This window comes from Haliotis asinina, chromosome 1 (genome assembly GCF_037392515.1).
Source record: "Haliotis asinina isolate JCU_RB_2024 chromosome 1, JCU_Hal_asi_v2, whole genome shotgun sequence".
Classification (NCBI taxonomy): Eukaryota; Metazoa; Mollusca; class Gastropoda; order Lepetellida; family Haliotidae; genus Haliotis; species Haliotis asinina.
This window is the reverse complement of record NC_090280.1, coordinates 67,838,682-67,852,046: the sequence shown is the minus strand read 5'-3', so window position 1 is coordinate 67,852,046 and position 13,365 is coordinate 67,838,682. Positions and strand designations below refer to the sequence as shown.

The 13,365-nt window shown below is 40.5% G+C and overlaps 1 protein-coding gene across 4 annotated transcripts in view; it reads right to left on the bottom strand.

Annotated features, from left to right (window-relative positions):
* Positions 1-13,365, bottom strand: part of LOC137282211 (calphotin-like) — a 92,689-nt gene that overhangs the window by 30,886 nt on the left and 48,438 nt on the right. For 2 of the 4 annotated variants that reach the window (XM_067813948.1, XM_067813962.1), the window contains exons 1-3: positions 9,664-9,751; positions 7,412-7,628; positions 2,241-2,783 (exon numbers count right to left, since the gene is read on the bottom strand). In XM_067813948.1, coding sequence (XP_067670049.1) covers positions 2,241-2,783; positions 7,412-7,601 — 733 coding nt within the window. In that variant the 5' untranslated portion in view covers positions 7,602-7,628; positions 9,664-9,751. Of the gene's footprint in view, positions 1-2,240; positions 2,784-7,411; positions 7,629-9,663; positions 9,752-13,365 lie in introns of those variants that run through there. The other 2 variants (XM_067813956.1, XM_067813967.1) reach the window with 2 other exon arrangements.

The window sequence follows — 13,365 nt, the reverse complement described above, 5'->3', positions numbered from 1 at the left end:
AAAGCACCACGTTTTTAAAACAATTCAGTCATAAAATAAACTGTCATGGTGAAAAGTATATTGTCAAAAGACTCAAAACTCCAAAATTGGAACTATCATCATGTGTAGAGGAATTTCTGATGTTTCCTTTGTGGACCAACAGCAAACTAATTATTAGTAATGAAACACCTTTCTACTAAGATTGTACTAGGAATAAGGTCGGTTAAAGATACCGGATAACGATGAAAATATGTGGATTTTAATAAACGTGTAGCTAAATTTCAGTGCATTGAAAACTTCTTATGAAAGTCCGATCGTCCATCTAGGGTCCAAGCAAATGCACTGTAGGTCTCCATGCCTTCAGTTGTTAGCAATTTATAGCCCATTTTTGTATTGTATTGTCCTTTATACTTAAACTGTTTTAGATTTAATTACAGTAGAATACGTTTGGAACGAACACGGATGTAACGAACTGACGGTTATAGCGAACTGTTTTAAAAGTCCCGAATAAACCACTATATGTTATCATATAAAAAAAGTCGTCAATAACGAATTCTCTATAACGAGCTTACCGGCTATATAAAACTGATTTGCCATCCCCGTGAGTCCCAGGAAACACTAATTAACGGTGTGAATAACGAACTGAGCGAACTCAGTCAGTGTGACTGCTTATTAGCGGTGCTCACTTTGAAATCAGTGTATGGCGAACCCGGGAGTCCCATGTACCGGTAATTAACGGTTTGAATAACCAACTGAGCAAACTCAATCAGTGTCAATCACCCATTCTGATGTACTAGTATTAAACTTATATCTGTGATATACTAGTGGTTTTACACTTTAACAAGGTTTTAGTCTCGAATTTTCTTGATATGCAATATAATTATTAATAGTTCTCGTCACGATGTGGCTGCAATATTGCCGATGCGACGATAAATATTATCTCACTCACTCACTCACTCACTCACTCACTCAAAGGCCGATTACCCGTGTGAAGCAGCTCGTTTTGCAACCATAATTTGAGCTCACTTCTCATTAGAATTGCCCATTGTGCCTTATTGAATTAATGCACCCGTTAGGTTCTGATATGGGTAGCAAGGATTTATGAGCCTCAAATTTAAAATAGGAAACCATACTTGAATCTTACATTGACGAATTAGATTGCAGAACTTACAACATTACACTATTTAGATGTACACGGAGTACGGAGTTAAGATGGTTTCAAATGAAAATTATTACCAATGTTTAAGGCACAAATTATTACTTACAGAAAATAAAAGCCAGTGACTCATTCACTGTGCAGCTATGCTAATGCTTATAATGCTTTTCACCTTCATGGGGATTGTAATTTGATACAATACTATCATGCCTATCTACGTGCAAATAAACAAAAGATGACTACTACTTAACAAATCAAGCAAATAATGCATAATCCATGTTATGTATTGCTAATATGTATACTAAAATATATTACAATAGTGGCAGGCACCATTTTGGTATGATCTTCTTTTGGAACCAGGTTGTATGGTTGCACATATATTGAGGAAAATAAATGTTCGTGTCATTAGTTTATTTTGGAATTTCGTGCAAACGCGTCAATATCGTGAAAGCGCATTCTAATCTGGAACATGTGAATATGGACACGGTAAATTTCGAAAATAGCAGTGAAGCCTTTCAGCGGTTCGCCATGTAATTCAGAATAGTTCTAACGTTGTTTGCTACTCAACTGGACGGTGTTTGTCTCGCTGCGAACAACTACTAGCAATTGTCGCGTTGGGTGCGGGGACAAGGCAGGGCATTTGGTGCAACCAGTGTGTAGCGTAGACTGAATGAGCGTCTGGATGGTGTTAACTTTAGAAAGTACACTATATAGGTGTATGGAGGCGAGAGGCTGGTGGGGGTGGGGTGTGGCGACTCAGTGATGGGGCGGAGTGAGATCACAGTATCACTGTAACTGTCAGAACACGCTTTCATATGATTCATGTATGTCGCTGGGCAGCAGCATTTCTGGACATCATTTTGTGTTTCAGGAGTACAACGCAAGAGCATGGGTTCGTGTTGTTATACCCTGTATTCGACATGATACATGGGGAAATGTAAATCGAGTTAGTCGAGGAATTTCCTGACTATTAAACATAATTATGTGGTGGATTAAATTCTCAGATGCGTATACGACATGGTCTTTTCCGAGTTGCGAGTTGTTTAATACTTAGTTCCATATTATCTACACGGACAAGAGTGAATGCATGAACTCGCGTACTTACCTCCGCATATTCCACGTATTATGTTATTAGCTAGCTGAGGGCTTATCAGACCTGCAGCGCCACTTGGTACCCTGTACATATATCGTTGACTTGTTACCACGTGAGGAAGTGATGGACTTGCACCTCCTATTCCCACGCCAAACACCAATATTCCAGACTGACGGGCATATAATCCTTCAGTCATGTCATGCAGCGTGTTTAAGGTGCTGGCGCCCGTTAGTACAACAATGATTCTGTAGACAGAAGTGGTTATTTTGGACATGTAGTACCTGGATGTCTTCAAACACAATGCCGTATTTCCACCATAACTTGGCCTAGGAATACCGGATACGAGGAGTTTGAAAAGGAATAACTGAGATGTAGGCTTTATCTGGTGCGTAATTGTATACCCGTATGAGAATGCAGAAACCAGCAGACCTCTTTGGAAAAGACTCAATCTGTCAACAAGGCTGGACACTAGGTTTATCATGTGTGACCATTCGTTGGTTGTCCTTGATATTTGTCCATCCATGCAAAAACTGATAGCGACAGGTCTATTACAATCTGTGAACAAAGAAAACGCACGTTGTGTGCCATTTAACGATATGCATTTGTCGTATTACCATATAGCTCATAAAACTGAGTGAGTGAGTGAGTGCAGTTTTACTCCGCACTCAGCAATAATCCAGCTCTATGGCGGCGGTCTGTAAATAATCAAGTGTGGACCATACAGTCCAGTGATCAACAGCATTAGCATCGATCTGGGAACCGATGACATGTGTCAGCTAAGTCAGCGAGTCTGACCACCCGATCCCGTTAGTCGCCCCTTACGACAAGCATAGCCGAATTTTCATGCAAGTATGGGTTGCTGAAGGCGTATTCTACACTGGACCTTCACGGATTCTCATGAAACTGACTAAGTAGCATCACAAGAATATATACCAACCAGCAATGGCGTATATGTTTTGAATAACATCTTCTCATGAATATATCTAACAGAAAATTATCAAATGGTTATCTGTAGTTAGGCACTTTTACGTATGTTTTTTTCGGTGACTAGACTTAATACATCTTGCCGACAAAACCAATTGTTCCAAAACAGAACAAGTTCGAAGTCCACTTTGTTGCTATTCTAAATAAGAATGTTCTAATCTGTACATAACTAGCGACCTGTACAGAATAGAGACACGTCTACTGGAGGTTAAATATCAACAACAAGACATAATGGAGACAGGTCTACTGGAGGGTAAGCATGTACAAGGTCAAAGACATATTAGAGACACAGGTCTAGTTGAGGCTAAATATGTTCAACAAGGTTAACGTTATGATGGAGACCGATCTACTGGAGGTTAAGCATGGACAACAAGGTCAAAGACATGATGGAGGCAGGTGTATTGGAGGTTAAGCATGTACAACAAGGTCAAAAACATAAAGGAGACAGGTCTACTGGAGGTTCAGCTTGTTCAGCCAGGTCAAAGGCTTAACGCAGACTTGTCTACAGGAGGTTAAATACGTTCGAAAGGGTCAAAGACATAATGGGGACATTTCTTCTGGAGGTTAAGCATGTACAGCAAGGTCAAAGTTATGATGGGCACAGGTCTACTGGAGGTTACATTTGCACAACAAGGTCAAAAAGATATAACGGAGACAGATCCGCTAAAAGTGAAGCATGTAAAACAAGTTCAAAGTTATGATGGAGACAGGTCTACTGGAGGATAAATATGTACAAGGTTAAAGTTATGAGGCAAGTGTAATGGAGGTTAAGCATGTTCAGCAAGGTCAAAGACATAATGGACACAGATCTAATGGATGTTAAGGACTTTCAACAAGATCAAAAACGTATTGGAGACTGGTCTGCTGGAGATTGAGCATGTACAGCAAGCTCACAGATTTAATGAAGACAAGTCTTCTGGATTTCAAGCATGTACAACAAGGTCAAAGACATAACGGAGACAGATCTACTGAAGGTTAAGCATGTTCAGCCAGGTCAGGGGCTTAACGGAACAGGTGTCCTGGAGGTTAAGGACGTTCAACAAGGTAAAAAACATAATCTAAACAGATCTACTGGAGTTGAAGCACGTTCAAGAAGGTCAAATGTATGAGTTCTACTGGAGGTTAAGCATGTTCAACAAGGTTAATGTTATGATGGAGACAGGTGTACTGGAGGTTAAGCATGTACAGCAAGGTCAAATATATAATCGTGACAGATCTACTTGAGGTTAAATATGTACAACAAGATCAAAGACAATGAAGACAGGTCTACTGGAGGTTAAGCATGTTCAACAAGATCAAAGTTCTTATGGAGACAGGTGTACTGGAAGTTTAGCATGTACATCACTGTCACAGTAGACAGGTGTACTGGAGGTTATATAGGTACAGCAAGCTCACAGATTTAATGAAGACATGTCTTCTGGATTTCAAGCATGTACAACAAGGTCAAAGACATAACGGAGACAGGTCTACTGAAGGTTAAGCATGTTCAGCCATATCAGAGACTTAACGGAGACAGGTCTACTGGAGGTTTAGGACGTTCAACAAGGTCAAATAAATAATCTAGACAAGTTTACTGGAGATCAAATACGTACAACAATCTCAAGGACATAACGGAGACAGGTCTACTGGAGGTTAAGCATGCACAACAAGGTCAAAGTTATGATTGCGACAGATGTACTGGGGTTTAAATTTGTACAACGAAGTCAAAGATATAATGGAGACAGGTCTATTGAAGGTTAAGCACTTTGAACAAGGTCAAAGTTTTGATGGACACAGGTCTACTGGAGGTTGACCATGTACAACAAGGTCAAAGATTTAATGAAGACAGGCCTATTGGAGGTTAAATTTGCACAACTAGGCCAAAGACATAAAGGAGACAGGTCTACTTGATTTTACACATGTACAACAAGGTCAAAGATGAAATGGAGTCAGGTCTACTGACCTGAGGCTATATTTGCACAGCGAGGTCAAAGTTATGATGGAGACAGGTGTACTGGAGGTTAGGCATGTTCAACAAGGTCAAAGACATGATGGAGACAGGTCTGTTTGAGGGTAAACATCCCAACAAGCTGGAGATAGGTCTACTGGAGGTTAAGCATGTACAGCAAGGTCACAGATTTAATGGAGACAAGTCTACTGTAGGTTTAGCATGTACAAGGTCAAACATGTGATGGAGATAGGTCTACTGGAGGTGAAGCATGAACATAGTTAAAGACATAATGGAGACAAGTCTATTTGAAGTTAAATATATACAAGGTCAAAATATGATGGCGACAGGTTGACTGGAGGTTAAATATACTGAACATCATTGAAAACGCACCACCTGTAAATTTTGAAATAAGGCAATAGAATCTTTTGGAAATGGAAAATTAATGGTGGGAATTTTGATAATAACACACTAGATCGTAAATAACGCTCTACAGTAAAAAACGGATCGTTCGAACACATCATCGAACACATCACATGAAAACAACAAAATTCATGCACATCACACACGAAGGGCACAAATTGCATGCAGAAAGCATGCTGTTCAGGGGTATAAATGACCTTCGGCACAAAACCGTTCTCATTTTCGCAGTACTTTCGTAAGTAAAGTTTTTTCGCCATGCCAAGATTGTCACCAGAGGAACGAGAACAGGCCTTGGGTATGTTGCAGGTCGGCGCTTCAAGCAGAAACATTGCACGACGATTTGGGTGTCATCATTCGACCATTCTGAGGCTTGCTAACAGATACCAACAAACAGGAACCAGCAGGGACCGGCAACGCCCAGGTCAGGCACGTGTTACCACCCCTCGTCAAGATCGAGACATTGTACGGCGCCATATTCGGGATCGAACCTTGCCCGCTGCCAGAACCGCCAACACTGTCCAGGGTCGACGTGGTTTGATCAGCGCTTCCACCGTCCGACGCCGTCTCCGTGCGGCAGGGTTACGTTGTCGACGCCCTTACGTTGGACCCATCCTGACTGACAGGCATCGCCGTGAACGCCGACAATGGGCTGAACAGCATCGTGTGTGGTTGTTACGACGTTGGCATGGTGTGGTGTTCTCCGACGAGTCGCGTTTTCACTTGCGAAATGCTGACGAGCGTCTACGGGTATGGCGTCGACGGGGTGAACGTTATCATCAGGATTGTGTTGTGCAAACCGATCGGTGGGGTGGGGACAGCATTATGGTGTGGGGAGGGATAAGTTATCACCACAGAACCGCTCTGATTGTTTGTCGTGGCAGAGTGAATGCCGTTTACTACCGTGACAACATTCTTCAGAACAACGTCGTTCCCTTCTTTCACCAGCATCAAGATCTGCACACATTTCAACATGACAATGCACGAGCCCACACTGCACGTGTTTCGATACAGTATCTGGCTAACAACAACATTCCTCTACTTCATTGGCCTGCATTGTCACCAGATTTGTCACCCATCGAACACTTGTGGGATTACATCGGCCAACGCCTCGCACGTCGTCCGCAGATCAACAACCTTGGGGAACTCGACAATGCCTTGAAGCAAGAGTGGAATGCAGTGCCTCAGGACTTTATTCAGAGACTTATCCGTTCAATGAGGAGACGTTGCACAGCTTGTGTTGCTGCTAACGGGGGTCATACACGCTACTGACTTTCCATTTTGACCCCATCTTTATTTCATTGTCAGCTGCATTAAATCTTCACTGTTTTGCTCGATTGTTTTTTGCTTCTTTTCTTTATCAAACATTGGTCTACACAAATATGTAAAATATACATAGATTGCTCACTTCTGCTCTTAGAAATCCACAATTTTAGGGGTGGTGCGTTTTCAATGATGTTCAGTATATATACAACAAGGTCAAAGGTATTATGGACGTAGGTCTACTAAAAGTTAAGCATGTTCAACAAGGTCCAAGATATGTCATCATTATGTCCACTGAATCAAGGACGAACGGTTTGGTGGGTGTGCTATTGATGTACAAACAATTGCTTCTTTTCTGTATTGCAAAAGAGACCTAATAAAGCAATGGCTGGCTCTACTTCTCTAAGTTACTGGCTTTGAGGACAACTGTATGTTGACTGCGTAACCTTTTGCTCGTGCTTGTTTCATCATTGACTCGAAAAGCACAACACAGATGGAAACAATATGTGACTGCATTGCCCTAAATTCTCATTTATCAATATATACCCACACTGGGGTTCGACCAACCTGATTTACAAAATTGACTGACTTAGGTATGCAGATGCAATGGCTTGTTGTTGCGGCCCATACGAAGGCTGATTTCCACTTGGTGCGAGAAACGTCTTGTAATCATAGAGAGGGTACGGGTTGTGTTTGTACTTGAGGCGGTACAACCACGGAATGGGAGCAACAGTTGAGGCGAAAATCGCCATGAACACACTGATGGCAAGAGTCTCCATGTGACGTCAGCGTCGTTACAGCAAGACCTGGTTGGTAAAGGTAAGAAAGATAGTAAGTAGATAGTACACATAAACGTAAGTATACAGATTTCACTTAAAGTAGACCATAGACGCATTCTCACAAGAACCAAACCCTAAATCACATGGCCTGTAATACAGTGAAAAAGCATAATCAGATCCACTAAGGATGTTAAGGAAATGAGACGTACACAGTGACTTTCTTTCTCTTTTAAGTCTGTACTACTTTGTTTCTCGCGAATAAGGTTTTTACTAGTCTCGGCTCTGATGAGACGAGAGTTCAAGTCATTTGATCTGCTGTAATTTGACAGTAAAGTTCATATGATATTATATTACACACGGGTTATGCAAAGTCAGCTTCCATAGCTAGGGTATTATTGCTAAGAAGGTGACTGGGGATCGGAAAGACAAGGACCAAGTCAACCATTTCACCAACTCTGCCGCCACGTCTTCTAAAGTGAAAAACGTACTAGAATCTGCACTTCTTTTAAATGTCTTCAGTGTTACTCAACCGAACCGATTAACTCGTTAGGTCACTGACACTGGTTGCTGGCGATTAAGTGGCTCACTCTGTAGGGGTGTGTGATCGTATCCTGGAGGGGCGGATCACCAATATGCGAACACACTTATACGAGGGTTCTAAGCCTCACTGTGAAAAAAAGTTACAAAGTCCACGTTTGTAATTTATTTTTCTACATAGTCCCCTTCCAAGTTCACACACTTTTGCCAGCGATGCTGCAAGGCCCGAATCCCGGTCAGGAAGAAATCTTCTTCAGCTACCCTAAAAAATCAGTCACAGCGGAAATGACGTCATCATTACTTGCAAAATGGCGACCGGTGAGTTCATTTTTCATTTTGGGGAACAGGTGGAAGTCAGAAGGAGCCAAATCAGGTGAATAAGGAGGATGGTCAATGAGTTCAAAGCCACAATCGCGGATTGTTGACATGGCCAGCATCGATTTGTGAACAGGCGCATTGTCTTGGAGGAAGAGGACACCTTAAGCGATCATCCCTCGTCGTTTGGCTTTGATTGCTTCTCGCAACTGGTTCAGTAGATCAGCATAGTATCTGCCGTTGATAGTTTGACCTGGGCCTGGTGAATCAGGATGCTTCCACTGTTTTGACTGTAGTTTTGTTTCTGGTTGAAAGTGATGTATCCAGGTCTCATCCATGGTTACAAATCGTGCCACAAAATCATCGGGATCTGCTTCAAAACGACGCAAATTGTCAAGGGACGTCTGGAACCTGACACGTTTCTGTTCTGCTGTCAAGAGCTTTGGCACCCATCTTGCAGAAACTTTAGTCATTCCTAATTCGTTGGTGATAATATGCTCAACCCTCTCATGAGAGATGCCCACTACACTAGCAATATGTCAAGTAGTCAATCGTCGATCATTCATCAACATATCGAGCACTCGCGTGATGTTTTCTGGAGTGGTTGCTGTTGCAGGCCTTCCTGAGCGTGGGTCATCATCAAGACTTTGTCTGCCACGCTTAAATTCTGCAGCCCACTTCTTTACTGTGGAAAATGAAGGAGCATCATCCCCTAGAGTGGAGACCATGTCAGCATGTATCTGTGTTGGGGACATCCCTTTCTTTTGCAAGTACTTGATGACTGCCCTATATTCAGTTTTGTCCATTTCTGATGATTTCAGAGGGTAGGTTTACCAAAAGAGCTGTAGTTGAGATAAAACTATTAGTACGTTTGTAGTTCTTGTGTCTATGATTCACTAAATGATTGTCCTCATTGGTGGCAAACACCTGTCTCTACCTGGTGGGGAAAAACCACTCAGGCTGAGAACTTTTCAGCCAACCCTCGTACTAATAAAATAGAGAACGTTTCGCAGCCATATCGCACTACCCATTGACTTATGGATATAGTATGGATAATTCATATAGCTCTGGTTCCACCTTTCATACTGTTGACACATGCACATAAGAGGATCCTGTTTTAGCCGTCTTCTTCATTGATAATATTTGGGAAAAGAAACTGCTCTCATCCCGAGCATATTTTTTTTTTCGGAAAGAAACGATTAAGGATTACCTGAATCGTTCTATTATCGTCCACTTGCTTTAACACGTTGCATCAGTACAGTGAAACCATGAAACGACTGATCACAGGGCCTCTTGTCTTGTATCTGGAATCAAATAGCCATCCCTTCAGCTGCTGGCGATTGTACGAAAAGTTAAAATTAAAATAACATGAATACCACGATTAAAAATCTGGTAGACTTAAATTTACTGTGAATGTTTTTGGACTTACGTACCCTCTTAAGAGGACAATAATTTTACAATACTTCAACCCCCTTTGAGGGTACAGTTAACCACAATTCAAGTTACTAATCCAAACTACCAATCAATAAAATTCATCTATTTACACAACATAATATTGTGAAAATTCAACCAAAACATCAATTTCTTCTAAAAACCAATAACTAAATGAGAACTGGTAAAAAGGTCCTTCATTGTTGTAAATATAAAATACTTATCCCTTGTGATGGAGAATTCAACACAGTCAAGCAGAATATGCTTGACCGTGACTCTCTCATCACAAGGGATATAATACGGAGGATCCTCACCTGTTAACAGGTATACATGAGTATATCTTGTATGGCCAATACGACATCGTCGTAAAATAACCTCTTCAAATCTGGACTGACAGCCCAAGTAGGTGTAACCAGTATAGGATTTATTTCACATTATATATTTATACCTACTTGAGTGTCCCACCTCTTTTGTATCAGATCACGTGTATAAGTTCTAATACTCGCTTTGTAATCAGAATATGGAATAAGAAGTGGTGTCACAGATTTTTTTAGTGCTACCTTGGCAGCAAGATCGGCCATTGTGTTACCTGAAATGCCTACATGGCTGGGTAACCAACAGCAGATGATGTCGTACTGACCAGTAGCAAGATTATTATACAATTAAATAATGTCAATTAAGAGTGGATGTTTACATGATACATTTTCCATAGCCTGGAGACAAGAAAGAGAGTCTCAATAGATTATATATTGTTTACGTTTCGGGTGTCTTTGAATATATTTAAGAGCTGTTAATATGGCGTTAGCTTCTGCTGTAAAAATAGAACTATTATCTGGTAATCTAGAAGATATTGTTCTGGATCCAGTGACAGCGGAACAAGCCACTGCGCCACCGTCCTTGGACCCATCTGTAAATAAGGATTTATAATTGCTATGTTTATGTTTCAATTGATTATATTCTTGTTTATACTGTAATTCATTCGCTTCTGATTTTTTAAATGTAGTTAATGTTAGGCCAACTTGTGGCCTAACCAATCGCCAAGGAGGAGAAGAAAGAAGGCAGAAGGGAGCTATGTTTTCCAGCTCAATGCCGGTTGAAGAAAGAAAGGGTTTAATTCTGTGCCCTAGAGGTGCAACAAGCGAAGACTCCTTGTCGTACAAATCCTCATAAAGCGATTGAACACACAGTTATATGCAGGGTTAGATTCATCAGAGTTTAATTTAGTAATGTATTGTAAGGATATGTTAATATGACGTTGTGTAGGAGATGGTTCATCAGCCTCAACGTAGAGACTGTCAATAGGTGAAGTTCTGAAGGCCCCAAGACAAAGTCTTAGACCTTGGTGATGGACAGAATCTAATAGTTTCAGATTGCTTTTGCATGATCAAGATTTGAGCGGACGAGTGATCTAAATAAGTGAAGGAGGGTAGTCTGATCCCCTCCCCACTCTGAATTAGAAACAACCTTTAATAAATCGAGTGCCCTCAGGCATTTGGCTTTAAGGGATTTAATATGGGGCAAAAAGGTCAAATGTGCATCGAAAATAAGGCCCAAGAACGTGGCCTCTTTGACCACTTTGATTGGGGTACCACTTAGAAATAGTTCTGGGTCTTTATTAGGTTTGTATTTACGACAGAAGTGTATACAATCGGGTTTAGATTTAGAAAATTTGAAGCCATTTTCAAGACACCATTTATCTATTTTGTTTAAACAAAGCTGCAGTTGCCGTTCAATAGTATGCATATTTTTCCCACGACAAGAAATATTAAAATCATCCACAAATAGTGATCCATCGACTGAATCATTTAAAACTTTTGATAAACTATTTATCTTTACACTAAAAAGTGTGACTGACAAAACACTGCCTTGTGGAACACCCTGATCCTAATTATAATGATCAGACAGGGTAGTACCCACGCGGACTTTAAATTGTCTGTTATTTAACAATTTGGCTATGAATTCAGGCAAACGACCTCGCAAACCGAAATCATGTAAATCTCTCAAAATGCCATATTTCCACAGGTTGTGTCATATGCCTTCTCAAGGTCAAACAAGATAGCCACAGCGTGTTGTTGTGTTGTTTTTTAATCAGCGCGTTTTTCACAAATGATTCTAAGTGATCGACAGTACTTCTGTTTTTACGGAAACCACATTGTATATCTGTTATAAGGTTATTTGTTTCAAAGTACCAAACAAGTTGATTATTTATCATGCGTTCCATGGTCTTGCAAACACAGCTAGTTAATGAAATCGGACGATAATTTGATGGATCCGTATGGTCACGTCCAGGTTTAGGTATTGGTACGCTATGAAAAAGGAAATTTCCCAGAAGTCCAAATATCATCAAAACTTGATAAGAGCGTCTCTAAACAGGATTCTGGTAAGTGCTCCAGGAGTTGATAATGTTATCAGCTCCTGTAGCAGTATCATGAGCTTGATCAAGAGCACTATGGCGTTCATGAATACAAAACGTTTCATTATAATCTTTCCCATTATCAGAATCGAAATTAATAGTTTTCTTTTCTTGTTTTTGATATTGTTGAAATTTGGGTATATAATTAGAAGAGGAAGAGTGTTTAGCGAGGGTCTCGCCCAGTTTATTCACAATATCTGATTTTATCAGTAAGTAATTGATCTCCATATTTAAGATGATGGACAGTAGATTTAGTACCTTTACCTTTAATTTTCTGGACCATGTTCCATACCTTGGACATGGGTGTCCGACAATTTATTTTGGATACATAATTTTTCCAAGAGATTGGCGTTTATTCTGTTTGAACGTACGCCGCGCTTTAGCATTTAAAATTTTAAAATTATTTACACCATAGGATGCGACGGAAATAATGTTCTGCTTTTTTCCTTGCCTTCCTAGCTTGTTTGCATTCATCGCTGAACCATGGTTTTCGAATATGTGGAACTGCAGAGGACTTTGGTATACACTCATCAGCTATGGAATTCAGTTCATCAGAAAAACATTTAATAGCATCAGGAACGTCAATAAAACGTTCAGATTTAAGTTTTGCAGCACAGTGTTTCATATAAAGTCCACTTAGCCTTTTAAAATTCCGCCTTGATGATGGAGGAACATCAGATGGAGTCACAGTTTTTAATATAGTGGTCACTTCCACAGAGGTCATCGTGGACTGACCATTCGAATTCATTTAATAGTTGTGAATTTGTGATTGACAGGTCGAGAGAAGAATAGGTCCCTGTACTAGGGTTTAAGTATGTGCTGGAGACATCATTATGAATACATAAATCATTGTCAGAACAAAAGTCATCGAAGAATTTATCTTTAGTGTTTGTATTTACACTACCTCAGAGTGGGTTGTGCCCATATAAATTTCCCATTATAATACAGGGCTTCGGGAGTTGGTCACATAGAGCGTGAAGATCAGTTTTGGGAAACGTCGAAGACGGCGAAATATAGAGAGAGCATAGGGTAAATGGTACGTGTAAAGTAATTCTCACTGCAACAGCC